At 33.7% G+C, this 21,853-nt stretch overlaps 3 protein-coding genes across 3 annotated transcripts in view; 1 reads left to right on the top strand and 2 right to left on the bottom strand.

Moving 5' to 3' along the window:
• Positions 1 to 12,120, top strand: part of LOC141915528 (regulator of G-protein signaling 7-like) — a 59,962-nt gene extending 47,842 nt beyond the window's left edge. Inside the window, exon 17 of the mRNA XM_074807095.1 lies at positions 8,733 to 12,120. Within this exon, the coding sequence (XP_074663196.1) occupies positions 8,733 to 8,783 (51 nt within the window). The 3' untranslated portion in view covers positions 8,784 to 12,120. The remainder of the gene's footprint in view (positions 1 to 8,732) is intronic.
• Positions 12,121 to 14,800: 2,680 nt separating this feature from the next.
• On the bottom strand, positions 14,801 to 16,038 carry LOC141901590 (uncharacterized). Its single transcript, XM_074788925.1, has 4 exons — positions 16,014 to 16,038; positions 15,846 to 15,921; positions 15,551 to 15,677; positions 14,801 to 15,107 (listed from the first exon to the last, which is right to left on the bottom strand). Exons 1-4 carry the CDS (start codon positions 16,027 to 16,029, stop codon positions 14,919 to 14,921), a joined length of 408 nt encoding a protein of 135 aa, XP_074645026.1. The 5' UTR covers positions 16,030 to 16,038; the 3' UTR covers positions 14,801 to 14,918.
• A 532-nt stretch (positions 16,039 to 16,570) lies between these two features.
• Positions 16,571 to 21,265, bottom strand: LOC141901582 (atlastin-2-like). Its single transcript, XM_074788912.1, has 2 exons — positions 19,643 to 21,265; positions 16,571 to 16,682 (listed from the first exon to the last, which is right to left on the bottom strand). The coding sequence occupies exons 1-2, from the start codon at positions 21,261 to 21,263 to the stop codon at positions 16,675 to 16,677; spliced, it is 1,629 nt and encodes a 542-aa protein (XP_074645013.1). The 5' UTR covers positions 21,264 to 21,265; the 3' UTR covers positions 16,571 to 16,674.
• Positions 21,266 to 21,853: the final 588 nt, after the last annotated feature.

Below are 21,853 nucleotides of genomic sequence, written 5' to 3' on the forward strand. Positions count from 1 at the left end.
CATATATATATATATATATCTATCTATCTATAACTTATCAAATTATTCTTTTTACTGCTTTGCCTCACAGCTTTGCCATGTTGATTACTCTATCAATATAATTGTTTAGGAAAACGAATTTTGAACCGTCGTTTTGAATCAATTGATTAAAAATGTGCATATATCTCGTTCATTCATTCTTCATTGAAATTTGTAGGTCCAAGCTAAATTATTAATTACGTGAATACAATTTACTTTGCAGATAAAGTAGAACTTTCTTCAACTCCGCGAGTTCACTCTTTTAAACTGTACATTGTAAATCCTCCCCGAAAATAAATTTTTGCGAATGCATAATACAGTAACATTGAAAATTGGCTATTATCCTAAATATCTAGTCATAAAATTAAAACTACTTTAAAACACATCATTTAACAGTTTGTTTCAAAATAAAGTTTTCTTTGCTTTCTTTTGCAATTTTGCATTTTGAATTTTGATTGTTTTTTTAAACTTCTTTCTATGTTATGTTATTTGTTTATAACATGCTATTTATTTCCATTTTTTATACAATTAATTGGCGATTTGGTGTTGATTACAAGATCTTAAAAGAAACTGAAAATCTAAGATAATTATGGACCTTACAGTACACATTAAAAGAGTTCGTGTACAGTATATTGAGTATTACTAGAATCATGTATTCATTACGTAATATTGAATCTTTTAGAATGCTGACCTGAACTAATGCAATCTAATACATATGTGCTTTTTTTCTACAGGACATAAATTTATAATTTACCTGCATATGTCTATATATTTTACCTTACATCTATGCAACACACCCATTGAGGGTCACATGGTGTGAACATCCATTACCCGTGCAATTTTCACATATTCATTCTATCTAACTAGATCCATATTCGTTATTAATGGTACTGTAATCATAAATATATATATATATATATATATATATATATATATATATATATATATATATATATATATATATATATATATATATATATATATATATATATATATATATATATATATATATATATATATATATATATATATATATATATATATATATATATATATATATATATATATATATATATATATATATATATATATATATATATATATATATATATATATATATATATATATATATATATATATATATATATATATATATATATATATATATATATATATATATATATATATATATATATATATATATATATATATATATATATATATATATATATATATATATATATATATATATATATATATATATATATATATATATATATATATATATATATATATATATATATATATATATATATATATATATATATATATATATATATATATATATATATATATATATATATATATATATATATATATATATATATATATATATATATATATATATATATATATATATATATATATATATATATATATATATATATATATATATATATATATATATATATATATATATATATATATATATATATATATATATATATATATATATATATATATATATATATATATATATATATATATATATATATATATATATATATATATATATATATATATATATATATATATATATATATATATATATATATATATATATATATAATATATATATATATATATATATATATATATATATTATATATATATATATATATATATATATATATATATATATATATATATATATATATATATATATATATATATATATATATATATATATATATATATATATATATATATATATATACCTCACCACACATTTTTAGTTTCATTACATATTATCAACATATTTTGTGCTTTTAAAGATTTTTTGCGCTCTTATTTTCATTTCTTATGTTGTCATGGTTATGAAGTTCACTAAATTCTCTACTCTGCTAATCTATACTATACTTTATAATCTACAGTGTGCTATACTATACTACACTTCACTATGCTATAGTATACTTTACTATATTAAATGAATCTGCTATCTATAACAACCACCATTAAAAAAGAATATAATGTAAATTCTGCACTATAGTAGTCAGCACCGCAAGAGTCATAACATGTATCTCAAGCCTCCTCTATACATTGTAATCATCTCGTTACAAACTGAAGAAACAGGAGTCACCTGATTGACCACTTCATCATGCAATTTGAGACATTTTCGAATGGTAACGCAGTTTCTCCTTTACCTCCTTCTATACTTAACCTCCTATACCATAGAATGACTGGTGGCGTATCCAATTGAAGTATACCTTTAACCATATGTACCCTTTGATACCATATCTGTGTTTGACCTAGTTTCCTACATGTACAAAGTAATAATTTTATGTGAAAGTACGTACATTAATGTACCTGGTGAATGCACATGTACTATGTATACCATTACATACAGTATCGTTATAGGTATTGTTTTTACTGAAATTTGGTGATGTGTTGTTATTTGGTCATATTGAATAGCCAATACTTCTTAGCTTAGGTCAACCACTAGACACAATAAGCGATAACTAATCTAGTGTACGCATATATAGAGGGCGCTTAAGTGCATGCGGACAATGTCTCGTCGCACCTGCGTAAATCATGTTGGCTTTCTGGTCCTTACGCGCGCATTTTGCTAATAATATATGTATATATCTATTTAATAAATGTGTATATATATATTCTAATTGCTTTATAGACCATACTCCTCAGTTGTACAAAGTATATGCATCATGCCCATCAATACACTTATCATGATCTTCATGCACATTCTTCTATACTCTTATCATGCGACTTGGTTCAAACTGTTCATTCGACAATGTTGGTGATGGACACCATTGCTGTAGAATGATGCATAACCTCTGTACACCGCTGTTCTAGGCCTAGCATCTCTTAGAGAATGATTCAACTTCTATATCATATAGGAACATAGCCATTATTACACATATTATATCCAGCCCACAACTAAATAGCAAGGCTCTGTGTGTGAGGATTCCTCATCTGGAATCCTAGAGATTTAGTGCTGAGGGGCTGGATTGTATGAGGTCATCGGATACAAATACCATGTAAATGATTAGTAGAACTGTTATCTTATGCGTAGCTTAATTTATATGATCTATTGTCCCTATCAAAGAGGCACTGTCTGTATAGGGTTGCTTGTAAATACTTGTTCAGCATATTTGTGATGATATCATCCAATACTTCAAAATTTCTGCAGTGAATGCAGTGTGACTTGACAAAAATCTTCTGAGATGTTGTTTTGAGTATATAAGACAATGGACTTTAAGATTTTTCCTGCGGATGGTAACACTATATATGTTACTGACATCGAAACTGATGAAATTGACCTCATGCTATTTTTTTTCATATCATGGAGATGATGGGAAGTAAATATTCACTACACTGCATGGCAGCCATTTTGATTTCATGGTATCGGCTTCCATACACCTCTGACGTCAAACTTATCTAACTTTTTTTCTGGAGCTATAGGTTTTATCAGATTATGGTGTATGGGAAATGATAGTTTCATTGACTCACTGCCTCTGGACCTTCAACTGTCCTTCTGTCTCGCCTGCCTTTCTCACTAATTATTTTACAGTTATGATATATGATATAAATATATGATATATATATACTTTTATTTAGCAAAACTATTGACACTCATGAGATATTTTACATAATTCTTAAAAATGATAATATGTCGTTAGTTTTGCTTATGAAATTATTGATTGCACATAATAACGCATGTTTTGTGTATGGTCCATTTCCAGACAGCCAGGTCCATCATGCCAAAATTACCAAGTTTAAGTATAGGTGGACCATGACGCTGCACCGTTCGTTCATATAAACAAGATCCTTACTGCTGCTCACACACATCAGTCTTCGCTCGATTTATCAACATTAATTGCTTGTATTGTTGCACTGTTAATCGATGATTATTGTTAACACTCTTTATCCAGTTGAAACCATTTCGACGTTTTTCCCTGATAGTGGAACAAAATCTAATACCGGATCTGTGTTAAAGAGTGTGCGTCCTTCACTTTATGCTTGTTAACTTACAGTGATGATTACTATCATTAGTATTATTATTATCATTATCATTATTAATATTATTTATGTACCTTAACAATGATTATTTTAGAGGAGCTGCATTTCATGTGTATTTTTCATGTATTGATTATTGATAATTGACACAATTATGAGCATGAGAATGGTTGATAATCTTCTAGGTCCTATATTAGATTTCATTTTAACGTTTGTATCGGAGAGAGCTGTTTTTGATATGGAGTTGATTTTTTGAATATAACTTCAGCTTTCTCCGAGATGGTTTGCCATCGCATTATCATGCGATGTTGCATATTCTTCTAATTCATGTTTGCATGGTCAGATGACATTGGTAACTACTTAGATAAATAAATTAAGTAAATTCATCTAATCGTGGAATGCAGACTCAAAATGTAACCTAGCAACCATAATCATCCTGATCGCACTCTTTTGCTGATGAACTTCCCGCAGACCTCATTCCAAACCATAAATGCACTACCGACATAAGACCAACTACCAATTTCTTCCAGATTAGCATTATTATTATTATTATTACTATTATTATTATCATTATTAATATTATGTACCCGATACTTAGTCTAGTTGACATTAGGTTTAGTAATTTCATAGTTGGTATTTCTCTTGCAGCCAAATTATGATGTATCTAGTATTCCGATACATGTAGAACCAGACAAAATCCAAATGTACTCCAAAATCAGATCACATGATGTATTCATGATATACAAGTAAACTGCAGCTTTCCAGAAAACTTCATATTGAAAATCATTGATTGAAAATTATCATTCTTCCTTTCATCCTGGTTATTAAAATCATGTATAATGCATGCCAAAATAACAAAGTAAGCATGGTTTTGCATGTCGACACATTCAATGATATCAGTTATAGATAGATAAGTTTTGAAACAAAATGTGTATTCAGTAAATCTTGAGATAAATCGTGCATATTTATTATGCTTTGGTTGAATGATTGTACTTATAAATCTTTGAAATTGTTTGAGATCAATGGTGAAAACTCAATTTTAGTGATTAATTTGAAAAGTAGGTTTTCATTCATTCAGCTACTCTACCCCTATATAGATGTATCTAAGTATACAATCTAATGAATGCTCTCCACAAGCGCACTGCTCAGAATTTTTCATTTAATCGGGGTATTCACTTAAAAGCTACCACACTTACAATGTTCACACTATGTGACCCTCGCATGAGCCCTGACCAAAGCGCCAGCTAGCTACCATCGCTTGTGCTCCAAAATGACCGCTGCGTTCTTCTCTGTACTCTACCATTCCTTGCACATTAAACATCGAGTCAACTGTCTCCACCAAACCTAGCACCTAAATTAAATACATCTCGATTTATCATGAATACTTGTTCTCTCCTACCTAACTGTTTCAATCCATCTAACAAACAATGTCCAGTCTCCAAACAACTCCTTGATACAGGTCGCTGTTCTACAATGCATGTTTGTAGAAGAAGGGCCAATCATAGATGTACATGTATAATATGATAATAACTCTGTATTACATGCCCCATGAGAGGCATCATATTCATATGTTACTGTTGATATCATATAAAGAAAGGTAATGGACTAATGTGAATGAGCCATCAGTGTAAATTGTACATTTGAATGTATAACAGATGCTGATATCATGTTCCACTGCACTGACAGTGGCATTCAGAAGATGAATCTCCATATGCGGATGAAGTAAAAATTGATGCTAGATTATGAGCTACAATTTGCTAAACTCTCCTAATCAAATGGATGAATTTTCTTAGTTGACCATTAATGAATCGTATGAACATCTCTTCTACGTATTACTGATAATAGTGAAGGGTTTGGTGTGGTAATGTTGATCTCTGATAAAATAGATATGAGGGTTTGTTGTGTACATAGATGTAACCTGCGTATGCGCGATGCGTTTTTACATTCCGCGTGCTGATCTACGATCCTGCATGTTTTAAAAGGGACATAAATCCATTGGAACTAGTGATACTGATTCAGCTATCTCATTTATCTCATATATCTAGTTATGGAACATCCCACGGAAAGCCAGCAGCAAGCTCTTGGAGTCCGCCACTATCAGACAGAACAGAAGTCAAACCACCTCCCAGGTTGTTAACATGCGTTATATGCCTTTATTTTCAGTGTTCCCCTCGGTTTACTTGAAGAGCTCTTCAATATCTGATTACCTTAGAGTGCCACAACTTTATATTGGAAATCCCTCCATCCGAGATGCCTTGAATCCAAAATGTCCTTATCATACCTTAGTGATACATAGCTTTGGCATGTTTAATTCTTAAGATATTAAAGTTCCAAGAATTAATCGTTAATTATATGATTCCCCGGTGCTAGAGACTTGTGAGATACTGTTGTTTCGTGCTCTATGTAAGAAAGCTTTGGGGAACACCGGTCTATTGTCACCTATGTTACTATCCTCTGTTCTTACCAATATGTACATTTTTGATTAATCAAATCATATTATTCCTCCTTTGTTCTTAAAATATTTGTTTGCATTATGTTGTGTAACACATATTATCATAATCATTAAGTCATTCATTATTTCTGACTTATTTCAAATTTGTGTTACTCATAAAGCGGTTTCTTCGTTTCCATCATTTGAATTATTGAATACCGGCAAATAGATACGGTTATTGGAATATTCTATTATTGTAGATATTTCATGTTGACATAAATCACTGTCCTTATTTACAGATTTTCTCTCATTTGTTCCTGTTATCATAAGTCTTAAACCGTTCTGTTTAGAATATGAATAATCACTTTTTGCCTCACCTCCTGACCCATACCAGGTAGGATTCCCTTTAAGACATATTTACACCAATAAGCTGGTGTGACAACCATCAGGTCACTGACTTGAACCATGTTCACACTATTGCTAGTTAGCCTGTTATAATTTGGCCAGTACCTGGAACCTTGGAGTAATCAGACTGATTGCTCCAAGCTGGGACAGACCTAGTTAGAATGGACCAAATCAATAACTGTGATCACACAAGCGTTTTTGGGCCAAAACAATGGTTCACACGTCGGACCATGCCTGAGCCAAATGATCGTATTTGAATTGCGACTGGTTCTGGAAATGACTTACTTTGCTTTAAGCATTATTTAGTATCAAGTGAGTGGTTGTCGAGCGAGCGCGCTATCTAATTTGGCACGGGCCGAATTTGACTCTGGCCTAGTCTGTGCCTATTCGGCTCGGACCAAGTCATCTCAGTGTGATCGCGGCTTAAATTGGTTAGTTCCTATATAGAATGGGCCAATTTAGGACGGACTTTTCGCTGGAGTGAATGCTTGTTCCATTTTTAATTAGAATGGATTGAATTAAGAAAGTTCTGTAGCGTGAACACGGCTATTGTTTCACCAATCTGTCCACACTGAAGGGCAGCAGATTCACTGACAAAATTCAATGTGGCTGCCACAGCTGAATTTTCTCTTACACTTTTCACCCGCTTCAAAGGCAGTTGTATTGTAAGGACTGGACATGTACTGACCAACACTCCTTCATACCACTTGATTACATGAATCGTTTTTTCTAAGCAATCAGTGTAAGACGGGCCATTATGCTACAGCCAAAGATTCATTTTTGATTGCTGTCAATCACCTTGCCTGAGTTATCAGGAGATTTTGGTGCAAACTCGCCTTAAAATGTGAAAACCATACATGTCTCGGCTTCAATATATCTGAAGCAAGCATCACCTTTATTTCAAATATTATGTTTATGATATTTTCCTTTATTTCGAGCTATTATCTTTCTCTCCTATGATATATAACCATGTATATTTATTTCAGTATTGTCTGGTGGTCCAACTTGTGGTGTGAAATCTACGTAATTTTAAATGTAAAAAAAATCATCTCATCTGAAGCTATATATACATATATAAACATAGCTTCTTCATTCTGATTGATAATCTTGTTACCTATGGGATGATTGATAAGTGGTTCTTTTTCATGACTCAGGTTTGATGGTTTAGTGATGTTTTATCAAATATATAAGAAGGAATTCACATGACATGAACTCACAAGGATTTATTTATTCATGAACCACTTGTCATCAGTCTGTTGGGTAAAAAAATGATTCTATCTTCATAAATAAATGTTTCGCTGGGGTAGGTGCCCTTAAAATGGTAGCTTTTAAGTTGAACATCTCTAATCAGTATTTGCTCCCTAAGCTTCGATATACTTATCACTATAAAACCATAAGTAATCATTTGAGCTCCGAAAAATTTGTGTTACATTGGAAAGATACCTTTTGGCTTGTGTGGATTACTTGGAAATATTATATCTGTATAGTGTTTGTCCTGCGCCTTAGGAAAGCACTTGAACAACATTATAATAACCAAGTAGAATTGAAGAAATTGATTTAGTCTGTGGTTTTATAGTGTTATGTTTTTTTGTGGTGATCTGAATGATGTACTGTGATTTCCACGTAATGCTCAGTTTTGAATAAGTCACCAAATCTGACAAATTCTGTCGATATACATTAGGCTGAGGCTTCAGAGAAAGGTCTAACCTTCATGGGCCATTATTCAGTGGAATCGCAGGATCAAAAGGATTTGATTTTGATTTTTTTCGTGTCATGATTGCGGCGGATGCAATTTTCATATATCAATAAGTAGGTAAATATGCTTGTTTACTGTTGATTGCAGAGCAAAAAGCGCATTGCAAGCGAAGTTAGAAGAAAATTAGAAAATAGTTGAGCGATGCGCGACCCCCGATGTGCTGATTGATACCTAGGTGATAAGTAAAGGTGATAAGATGTTGTGTGTCAGGGTTTCCCTCAACCGTTTCGTACTCATTTGTGGACAAAAAAGACATTAACACAGATGCGTAATTTCTAATATTTCACGCGGTTATATAAGTGTTAGCCGGAAAGGACTCTGCAACTACTGAGGGGGAACTGTACTCATTACATAATTGAGAGAAAATGGATGATACATCCATTACGTGCATTAATAACCCCTTCTCTCTCTATCTCTCTATATACGTCTTGTGAATTGTTTGTTATAGAATGGTTCTTTTTAGAGACATTTATTTAAATCAGTATTCCAAAAGATGAGCAAACGTATCATTGTTGGACATGGTTTTATGGTTACTATGGTTACATTACGAGACGCCGGCTTCCACGATTTTTTGGATAGTCGTCTTGAGGTTATCGCAATTAGGCCACGAGAGTTATCGATCGATCATTCATATGTGAGGTTTTTCATCTTCCATTGAAGAGAGTAGTTGTGCAATGTTTTATTGTTGATCTCAAGTTTCAGTCCGAGAAAGAAACTTCATAATATCATCAAAAGTTAGTTTTACATTGGCGATGAGTTTGGAGCAGTCATATTACACCTTCAATTTGAAGCCTGCAGTAATAACTATTGTATCATTTATTGTACAAAAATCCAAATGAACCGATTATCGACTGTTTTTGGCCTCTATATGGTTATTGACATGTGATTTAGTGCTCCATATGTATATACATATATTCAAATACATATAAAGAAGTGTGCTTCGTGTTGCCGGAACCTGCTAGTGATTTCCCGTAAGTCTTCCAGAGAGCATGACGAATTTGTCAACTTTGTTTTGCTGAAATATATCCCATGAATGTGCATATAGTACATGCTTCATAAATGTCTTTTTTCTTTATCTTCAGTCGATGTTAGCTCTATATTCTATTCTCACCTCACTCTGTCATGTACACATAGTGTTTAAAATGCAAGACAAAAAGATCTATCAAATTATATGCTTTATTGTAATAACCCTAACACGCTGCTTTACCCGCTGACGGTTTGGTAAGATTCTTACAAGCTTTGAGTTGGCAGTTCCAACTTTCAATACCCACTTTCAACTATGATCATATAGAGGCCTCAACAGATATACCGGTACATACTTTTCATAATCATAATCAAGATATATGTGATTTATTGATGTTATGTTAGACTCTTCCTTGGCCTGTTTTTTGCTGTGTAGTATGACTGGGAACTATCTATCCAAGCTTACCATGTAGACTTTGCCTTCTTTGTGATAGTTTATAGCCATTAACATATTGTGTTGTATTTGACTCTGTATTCAACTTGTAAACAGAGATTTGTATTCAAAACTAAAATAATCTGGAAATAATTTGTGAATATTGGTGCATGTGATACAGAGAAAATCAACAGATTTATTCTAGTCATTTTTATGAAAAATGGAAAATGAATCTCTGGATGAGAACCTCAATTGAGAGAATACTCCTTATGATAATGGTACTGACTTAATTTCCAAAGATACTCCATTCTTTTAAGCAATTTGGAAATCATAAACATGGAAAGAATCAACTAGCGGTAAAGTGAGATGAAGTCTATGCCATTTTCATGGTTTAACAATTTCTGATTCATCACGAAGTCTCCACAATCTATGAACTAACTGAAAGAAGTATTCTCCCATAGCAAATCATTGTAACTTATTTACTCTACATCTATTTAAATTGCACACTTTTTGGAAGGTGACGGGTACCAGGTGGCATAATATAAGATCTCAATCCTGTGTCTTAGGAAATCTTTCGTTTACTCAATTATTCATTCATTTATCTAAATGGGGTAACTATAGGAAATATTCAGGATTTTGTGTTTGGATGCTATATTATGTTTTTTTGCTATTGAATAATTTTTTCATCTCAATCATAATCGATTGAATGCATTTACTTAAACTAGAATCATCATTGTTAATTTGTTATAGTTATGTATAGTAGATATGAAATTATTTTTATGTTTTATGTTATTCGATGCAAGTCACCTGTAATTTGGGTGAAATTGGCTGCAGTTGAAAATGCATGTTTAGATTGCTAGTATTGGATGGTTCTTGTGCTATTGACAACTTGTTACGATACACTTACCTTAGATTCAGTGGAAGAGGTAAGGAACTGGTAGATTGATTCAACACAGTGTATGTTATATGGGTATGCATTGCACGCTATGGCATAGATAATGAAAGATTGAGTAAGGATTCTATAACAATGTGTTTATTAATTTTTGGTAGTGAAATATTAGTTAGACATGAAGATGCCTGGTATGTTGTGAGCTACTGCAGGATGTGCTTCCTAATATTCATGGGAGAATATAGATACGAGAAGAGAATGGATTGTATAAAGCGTATACTGCTTATCCAGAGGCCCTTCTTGTAACTTCCTTCCCTTGTTTTGGGAATTTACCCAGCAAGCTGACCACGTTATACCTTAGAGCGATTGAGTGTAAAGCAAGTTGCTTAAGTATACTCTTTTTATGAGTATTTCCAACCTTCGACTTGAGACCTTGACCATTCAATACCAAGCGATCTTTCTTTTTCAATATTGCTGGTGACTTCGTCTATTTAACCGAGGTGCTGAAAAATTATTTTACTGCTTGGTTTCATTCACTTTTATCACTGCTGTTTGATTATATATGAGAGATTATCGATATGAATCCAATTGAATTACATTATGTTGATGTGTATTTTTGAACACATTTTGAAGATTTCACCAAATTTTAGCGCTGATATCTGATGGCAATGTTCATTATATTTTGGAGTCGAAAGCCTACAATTCCTACCTATCTCAGTATAATGTTCAAATGAAATATACATGTAATTTTACTGATTAGCCTGTGCAGCTTGAGCTTATATGACGAACAGGGAAGCTACAAGATTAGAAATGTTGATTCGGGCTAAATCAAAGAAATTTTGTAAATACAAAAAAAATGTATGGAACATATTCCAATATAACCTTATATCCTATGTAACTGCAACCAACTCGTAAAGTTGAGTGTATAATAAAGAATGTACAATCAAAGATTTGTTAGTTCAAGCATTTGTATATATATGTATATACATGTACATTGTGTACATTTTTCAAGCAAAGACTGCATACAAAACATTTTTAAAAAGTACTGAATTGGTGGTGGTGGCGATGATGGCATCAAATATTGCATTACCGGAGAAGAGGCTCTCTAAGGTGGATTCATCCTTGCGATGTGGCTTTGTCTTCTAGAAACTATTGATTAGTTCTATTCAGGAAATATGTGATATGTGCTTTACAAAAAGACTCGACTCTTCCATCAGAGAAATCAATTGTGTTGGAAAAAAGAGCCATGAAATTCAAAGAAGAACTCAAGAAGACATTATGATGATGGCATACAATTTATTGGGCAGTTTTTTGACAACTCTTAACTGCAACTGTTTCAATAGCTTCCATTATCTCCACATTACTACTATAATATTATTATTGTTATTATTATTTATTGTTCACATACATAATACGAATAGTATTTTTCAATCCTTCATTCTATCTGTTCTTGTACATTAATATACATAAGAATAGTCCAGCTATTATCAATATATGGTAACTGTATATCTATATTGAAATTCTGTGCGTGCAGAAACAACATTATCAAAATCATATTGTGTCATCTTGTCAAATGCTATTATGCATTTTCATTTTCTGTAAAGGTTATTTTGTTAAGTATTTGAAGGTTTATTTTTATCATGGCCATCTCATTCTGTGATGGCTTTCCTGTGTTATGTACGTGTTGTATGTGTATCCATTAAACTGGAAATAGTCTTGTCTAAATGTACTCATCTGACGGGACGTCTGGTGACTGGGACTTTTGAAACCTGTCCTACCCATGTAGTAGTTTACTAGGCAACTTTTCTATGGTTTCAATGTCACTGTATATAAAATACATCAGTATTTGATATTGTAGATAAAGGCTTTGTCAGTGTCCTGTTACTCTTGGGTACCTAGTAGTCATTGTTCATATAACATTCAGATCAATTCTGTACTCGGTAGCTTCATGTTCATCACACTATATTTGTTATATTAAATGGATCTTCGATTCACGAAGGTCGTGCTACACGTAAAAATCAAATTCAAAACAGGATGGAATACATATTATGTTTAATGTTTGAATAATTATTGTGATCAAGTTGATTGATTTTTTTGATTGAGTTTGGGAATTTGTGAAAATATGAAGAAATGTTACTTCGTTACTTGGAACAACCTCTCGTCATGCATGTATCATTCTTTATGAGCTCAGATTGTATATGGGTAATCCTATGTATCCAGAAAGCCATGTGAAAGAACAAAAGAGGCTTATGATATTGTCATAATAAACTGTATTTGTAATGCACAAAAGAAGAATCTGCACACTCCGGTTCAGCAGCCATAATAACATTTGTATGTACAGAGACGATGATGGTATTTGAAATCATACAAACCATAGCAAACGTGTAATAAAGAATTAAAATATTCGATACAAGTTGAAATCAGGAATAGCAGTCTTTTTTAAGATGTTGTCGAGTGCTAATGGATACAGTTCCATCTGAGTTGTATAAATGTAGGTATCCGGATAGGTTCGTTTGGAAAACCTTTGAAAATGTTACGAACATTGATTGAAGCTAATTAATTTCACGTGAGTATACATGATCTTAGATGGAGCTGTATTTTTGATTCTTGCAACTAATTATTAGTTTGTGTTATGAACTATAATTTGTTCTCGGTGTTTCATCCTACCCATTGTACATTAAAAAAACAGAAAATATTCTTTCTCTTTAAAAATGTGCTACAACTTTAATTTGTGAAGATTTGCCTCTAAAAATAATAAAAGCAATTAATAGTTAACTAATTTTAATTTCTGTTGTCAGTTTAACGTGTCCATAGTATCGCTGCATTTTGGACCACAAGTACATGAGGAACATAGGAAAATAAATACATGTAGTCCCGAAAAAAGCCCCTCAAGACATGCCCATGTCATTTATATTGGCAATCAAATAAAATACGAACATATTGATAGGATCGAGATAAATATTTACTTTTTCACCGAAAATTGTGTGTAACAGCCCAGCTGTCACCGAATAAATATCTTTCTTTGTGAAGCATGTATGACAAATTAATACTGATGCAATATTTTATAGTGGCTATAGGTTAACCCTACTATTGTATTTCATAGGCTGGGTGAATACTTTGTCTTGAAAAATCCGAGGGGTTATATTAGAATAACTCAAGAGTTTTTATTTCATTCTCTTTCAAATAAATGATTAGGTAAAGGTACTGGGGGTCTTCTGGACTTGTGTATAAATCCTCATATGGTTTGTAGTAGTGAGGCTTAAGCAAAAGTAAGCACTTATTAGCAATTTTGGTGATCAAAACCAAAAACATATATACCTAATTGAGAATTGTCTTTGAACGGTCGAAGTGGACAAATTATGTGTCATTTGGGGCTGGACTCTTAAAACAGCGTTGAAACTACTTAACTGACAATTTTGTCTATAAAAGACTTATTTCTAAAGGGGTAAATTTCAATCTTAGTTTCTATTTTTGTTGAGGAGAGGACTACGGGTGTTTGCACTCTACATTGATTATTTTCTCTACATTGATTACTAACACTGTAGTTTGCACTTGCCTCAGATCGCACGGGACCAATAAATTTTGATTATTTCATAATGTGCTGATCAACACTTCTGACAAACTTTTCAAATAACTTGTAATTCGATCAGACTTTTGTGAAAATGAAGCACAAATCAGGGTCTTTGCAATTTTTTTCCCAAAAATTAGCGAGTTGACTTTGCTTCAAATGATGCCTCAGGCTTTCCACAGCTTTCATTGTCTTGTGGCTCATTAACTCCTTATTTTTGACTGGATTGAAAAAATAAGAAACAAGTCACTATGTGCACTTTTATCATGACAGGTACTATGATTTATTCAATAACAGTTTAAAATTCTGTACAAAATACAAAGATAATCACGTATTAATTGTTAAAATGATCTAACTTTTCTAAAATTAGTTTCATACGGGTCTAAGTACATTTGTAGATATAAAAGATTGTGTATATGACTACTTCAATATCTTTCTCATCCAGGCAATCAAATGACTGTTTAGCATTGTTGTAGTAGATGGAACTGGGGGTGGTGGTGGGGGTGGGGGTGGTGGTGCAGCAGTAGACGACCGACTGGTATGCGATGAAACACTCGACTCATGGGTTGAACTTGTAGTATTTTTCTGGCTGACGAAGAGATTCGCAAACTAAAAACAGAGAAGTCGAGTCTATTTTATCCGACAATTCCCTCAATAACAAGCCTCATTGTTATCTACAGACAGCCATGTATGAATATATATATATATATATATAGATATTGCCAGTTATGATGGTCATATCAATTATTTATGCACACATGTTTGTTTCAGTAACAGATGTCCAGGTGGATTTTCATCCCTTCTATATACCAGAAGATAGAAGAGTCACTGAAATTGTGCAGACATATTTTCAACTCTGATTAACCACAATTTTCATGTTCAGCGCTTTTTGGACCATTAATTAACCATCAGAATTTTGGGCAAAATTACTTCTAATGTAAAATTATCTGTGTATAGCTAGATATAGTAACACCTGACAAATTTCACTGGCAATCTCATATCAACCAATGAGTGGCTACCAGTAGGTCTACTGCGCTAGAATATATGCTAACCTTTTTATCAGCTATCAGATGAGAGCTATTGCCAAGAGACACGACTGGCTGACAAAATTCATATCCTAGGTGTTGATAAAAGTTCTGTTTGTCGTGGGTAGTTAAATAACAGCTTGTGAAATTCAACCTACAAAATAATATCAACAACAACACTGAAACTGAATTGTTTAACAGAGATGTCAGTTGCTCTGAACAATTAATACTATTATCAGATCATTTCATAAATATTTTATGTTGGCAATGATATGATTATTGGAGGGTGTAAAGATATACCAAACCAAGCTGTTATACATACATTACTGCATGCTGTTCAGTCATATTCATGAGAACTCTACCATAACCTTTGCCCCTTTCACTTTTACGAACTACAACTAAAATTACATGCAAATTATGATTAATACCAGCAAACAAAATCAATTACTTCAATTGAGGGTATTCTTTTCATTTAAATCTTAGTTCCCACCCTTAGTCTCCAACATTCAGTTCTAACCCCTGGAAGAATTAAAATATTCACCAATTATCTTATCTGTTCACATGGAAAAGGTCACTTGGAAATGTACAGGGAACTTTGATCAGGCAGTACTTCTATAGTTCAAGCACACTGGAGTTTCTATTTATATGATATAATACCTGATTCAACGAAACAAGCTGATGAAATTCCACAAACTGGACACAAACGACTGTATCCAATCACAACCTTATCTTTCAGCAATACCAATGAATACGGATAGTTAGCCGATGATTTCTCTAAACTGTGTAGCCTGTAATGATATTCTTGAACTTAGGGGGTGCCAGTATAGGTGTATCGTATGAAGCCTAATTGTGAACAAAATTCTTTCTCACTCGCAGGAATCATTGATTAAATGTTAGAGGGAGATTAAGCCAAGTTTCTGTTCTATTTATTGCACGATGGTTCTCCTATACTCAGTTATAGAAAGTTTATTCCAGATAGACTCGAATTATATTAACAATTTTCTTATAAACAATACACATATTCTTTACGAACCTTGCAGATAAACTACGAGGCCATTCTTCGTTTAGAATAAAGGCGGCAGCTTCTGTGAGATCACGATTCTCGTGTAATGGTACTAATTCGAACATATCTAATTATCCACTCCCAGCTATCAGTGACCTGAAATTAGCTTAACATTATGAGTATATATGCTTTAAATAGACAAATAATTCCTAGCCATAGATAAAGATTGATGCTCTACGGGTAGCACATTCAGAATTTTGACTTCCTGTTGTTTTGAAAAAATGATATAATCCTTCAATAGGCGCGCAAGAATGCTATTCCTGGAGATATGTTCCTCTGATGCAAAAGCAAGCAGCACTAAAAACTAAGTCTTACCATATCAATTGTACGTTCAATCAACCTTTTATTAGTAGAATAATGGTTATAGAAGAAAAACACAAATAAATCCATATCTCTATTACATACATCGAAAACACTTTCTCAAAATAATTAACACTGGTTGAAAATTTTGTCATAGCTGTGCATTACAAATTTGTTCCCTTTAAGGTACAGCCCAATATACATTTCTGTGGTGCTTTTTCTCATCATTTTTGAAGATTGGGTTGAAGGGTTTGGTGTCAATTTGAATAAATTCCACAGTAAAATCACATGTATATCAATACAAAACAGATAAACACACAGTTTATTCTCATAACAGCTCCCACAAATCTGTATAGTAAGCAAGGTTGAAAACGGTGCCATGATAAAAGTATGCAAGCTGGTGCTAAGTAACTGCAATTTTTTCCTGCATTTATTATCAGAACATTGTTGTGTACACTTAAACAGTTTAGTCACTATTCCCGTTGTTTTATGGGAAGCCATTCTGAGCTGTTCAGTTTGAACTAGCAGAAAGGGATAAATCCTATACAAAATATAACGATTTCATCTACAAAAATGTACTTTCTTTCAATATAACAAGCACATGACGTTGTCGGTTCCTTAGGAATTAGTCAGGGCAGTCGGCATGCTTATTCGATTCCTTACTTAAACTACTGGAATGATTTTTCTAATTAACTAATTAATATATTGCAACAAAGTCAATCAAGGTACCTTCTTTTCTTCCACACAGGTCAGGGTAACACCAAGCTATATGATACATATACATATATACAAAATGCTGCAACTGATGCATAGTATACTCTTACACATAATAATACAATTTTTATTTCAAAATGGTCATTTCATCATTATAAAAGATTTAATTGATAGAAAACCCATTTGATGTTAGAAAAGGTTCCAGTTTTATCGATCCGTAACTCAGGAAATCATGTAGTAATAATAGCAAACTATGAGTGACAAATCGTGAAACGTTCCTGTCTATAAAACCAGCCCCAATCATACATTTAGAAAGTTCTATGCATTTCATGCTAATTTCGACGTTTTCCTGACCATTTCAAATATGCCTAATGCAATACAAGTATCAATTTGTCATGCATTTGCAATCATTGTACAACAGGCCAGACTTAAAATTAATATTAACAAATTTCATCTCTCACACCACTTCAAACACAGTCGAGAGATTAATTCAATTCTGAACCCAATATAAACAATACTACATTATGAAGATTAATTTATAATTTACAGACTGCTAATATTATGATAAATACGAAGCTGTTTGGCACTGTACATAACATTTTATGAAAATTGATGTATGATTGCTTTCCCGATGATTAAACGTAAGGAAGAATGCACAGCAGGCTAGCACGCTTAGGAAATTCTGGCGAAGTGAGCACGGATACTATTCCAACCGGTTACAAACAGTCTGATAATATCAGTGCACATTCCTCGATGAGAATGTTATTATCTATGGCAGAGAAATTCCGGTATTTCTATTTTCCCTCGAAATATTGAGCTAATGTATGCACAACGAATGGTTACAATGATGACATTAATTAAGCGATAATAATAGAAACCACATGACCGGGAAAAAATTAACCTACAGCTAAACTACTCGAAGGGTCAGTGAATATAAGTAAATTGCATTTAACATCGGAGATCAATAAGCTAATATTTAATCATTTACTAATATTATGAATTATATTAGCCCTGAGTAACATAATAACAATTTTGCCGTTGATTATTCATTTTAAATCAGTGCTACATTAATGCAGTTGAATAAAACTTGGTTCTCATTGATGATCTCGTGAAACTGCCCATACTTTTGATAAAAAAAAACTTTTTCGGGAAGCCGGCCTTAGTCTTTATTGCATCAAAATTTGTATCAATTAAAAAACTATGACACAGTATCACATCTGTGCTGTATGATTGCTTAATGATATGTCTATAAACTTCAATTTAAAGTTAAGAACAAAAGAGGCCATTCCACAGTCTAGAGCAAAGATAAAACCAGAGAACCCAGTTACAAAGTCATGACTTCAAGAGTTAAGTCGTGATGTCAAAAAGTGGAATAGAGCTATGGTTTTATACAGGTCTAAAATCTAAGTCATGACCATGCAACTGGTCCCCGGATAAGTTGAATTTGGTTTCTGATCATTTAAGTTGGGCCAGTCCCGAGGATCTATTTACACAATACATTCCTTGATTGATAGGTTTAGGTATTACAGCGATATTTACGGAATATATCTTTAAGCAACGAAAAAACTAAATTTTACATAAGAAAGAGCACGCAACTGAAAATGCATGCAAATTTCCGAAAAACGAACACTAGGAATATTACAGACGTCAAAATTGAATAAGGGGTGTTACAGTGAAAATCATTATTAACCTAGGTGCATTATTTCGAATGAGTGAAAATACATAGATAATACTGAAAAACTAACTGGCCCATTTCCAGAGTTCAAGAGTCAACCATACAACGACCTGGAATTGGCTTCAGACAGTACTGTGTATGCGACTGAGATGTAGTAAGACAGTACTGCGTATGCGACTGAGATGTAGTACTTAGAAATAACGGTTTTCACGGATGTAAATTTACGGGTGTATAAAATCGCGCTATTGATAGATTAAAAATGGCTAATTTGATTTCTTCAGGTTGTTCTTCGTAGCAAAAACAGTCCGGGGGGTTTTAAATATAGGTATTGAAAACGTCCATCAGTGAGTCTTGGTTTTTTTATTACCCGAAGTCAGCGCCGAGTTTGCTAATTTGTGCTGAATACTTTTCTGCAACAGCTGCATATAGATTGGACAGAGCACTTTTTCCCAGATATGATCCGCTAAACTGTCTATATGTATACCGATACCGCGACAGTCCCCGCTATAACGAACATACGACCAAACGCTGAACAAAACCACTGATAATCCGAGAATAATATTGAACAGATTAGCCAACGATTCGAGCCCGATAAATCCGAACACGCCCGATACGATATAACAAACGGCCATAATAACGAACAACGTGGCCGGGGTACGCGCTGCGCTGAATATATTTTTACTGTCGTTATGTTTGACGAAGTTCTCGTACAGTTCATCCAAATCGACGTCGAGTTTCTCCGCGTACCGTTCGCTGAACGACGGCCCTCCCATTTTCTTTGTATTAATGAACAGCGACGTGGCGAGTCTTTTGCATCGATTGTGTTCGCTTTCTAATAACTGCGGACCCATGTACGGTTTGTCGCCGCCGCAAACTTTCTCCATCTCTTTGTTGTACGTATCTTTCGCGTTTGCTACAGCGGCGAGGTTATTTGCTTCGGCAGTTGCTTCTAACATCGATTTCGGTTCGGGTAATTCGTCGCCTTGATAGATTTTGACGTACGCCTTGAAATATTCGAGTAATTCTTTCCCCGTCACCTTACAGCCGTTGATTTCTTTGACGATCAGATTTTTCGGCGACAGAAGCGCTGGAACAAGTTTTTTCAACTGTTCCTGAAAGTCGAGTTCGATATCGGCGATACGACCGTCGAAATGCGGATTCGTAGCGACTTTCAAACCCGGGTGCGGCATCAAGAAACAACTTATTTTTTGAAAACACGAACGGATATGTTGACGAATTTGTTGCAATTCGGGATGTTGTCGGTCGCTCGGTTGAAGACGTCTTTCTAATATTATATCACCTCCTTCTTCGCCAAACGGGGCTTCGTAAGGAAAACACCAATCACGTACGAGGAATTGAAGCATCTGAAACGGTTTCGCGTTGTTGTTGTCTTCTAAAGCGAGTCGACCATATTCAGTAAATAGTTGTAAATGCTGCAAATCGTCTTCTTGTATATTCATAGATATATTGTATACTTGTACGGAGCTGACCATCGTGCTGAGCGCGAACACCGTTGCGCAGTCTTTCACCGTCGACTGACTATCGAACGCGCCCTGAGTATCCATCAACAGAAGGCTGACATCGTCTCCGTTCGGCAACTTGAACACGAATGGCTCGCTCCACATCAATATTCCAGTTGTGTCTCGTTCGGAACCGCCGCGCCATGAGAATCCCTCCAACGGAGTGTTAGCATCGCCGAGCCAGTTCTGATCTCCCGATCCTCTGAGATAGCGTAAAAAGAAATCAAGTAGAAACGATTTCCCTTTTCTAAATGCTCCGGCCACGGATACAATTACGACGTATTTGTCTCTAACCCGTTCATCGGATAGAATTTCTTGGAGAGCTTCTTCATTTAATTCGAATGTGTGGTCGTCAGTTGCAGTTATTATCTGGATGGGCTGTCCTTTCAATCTAGATCCATTTAATGAGAGTGGAGGTTGATAATTAGATGAATCTAACGCTGGTTTTTTCACTGAAGCGTCCGCCATATTGAACAACAGGTAGGAGTATGAATGACGATTGAATGAAGACGTCAATGAAACCCCCACTTCCAGGAGGTGCTGCCACCCCTAGGAGGTAACTGGTACTATTCCACCGGTACCGTTTTGTGGAACCTATCTAAATTACCTGGAATAAAACGTTATTGGGTAAAATCATCGGAATCATCGACAGTAAATTTACATACCTTGATAACTCGTGAAAATGTTATAAATATTTGTAATATCGCGAGAGACAAACAATCGAGTCCATATGGGCGCAGCCATATTCGGATTGCGAAGCGGACAGAACGGCGTTCGTACTCACGTGCCAGTGCCACATTGATGATCATCCCTTGCCTTGATAGGTGCGGCCGGTTTTTGGAAAGGACAATATTTTTGCTTACATATGATTAAAGAAATTGAATATTACATTATGGTTATAAGGCAGGTGCGAGAATGATTTTGAGGTTAAGGGTGAGCTTTAGGCTAAGAGTAGCCGATATTCCGTAAAAAGTTACAAGTCCTGGTGTTCTGCTATTTTTCGATAAATTTTCTTTGATCTTTCTTGAATTGTCCAAGTCCGGTACCTCAGTGCACAA

This window comes from Tubulanus polymorphus, chromosome 1 (genome assembly GCF_964204645.1).
Source record: "Tubulanus polymorphus chromosome 1, tnTubPoly1.2, whole genome shotgun sequence".
NCBI lineage: Eukaryota > Metazoa > Nemertea > Palaeonemertea > Tubulaniformes > Tubulanidae > Tubulanus > Tubulanus polymorphus.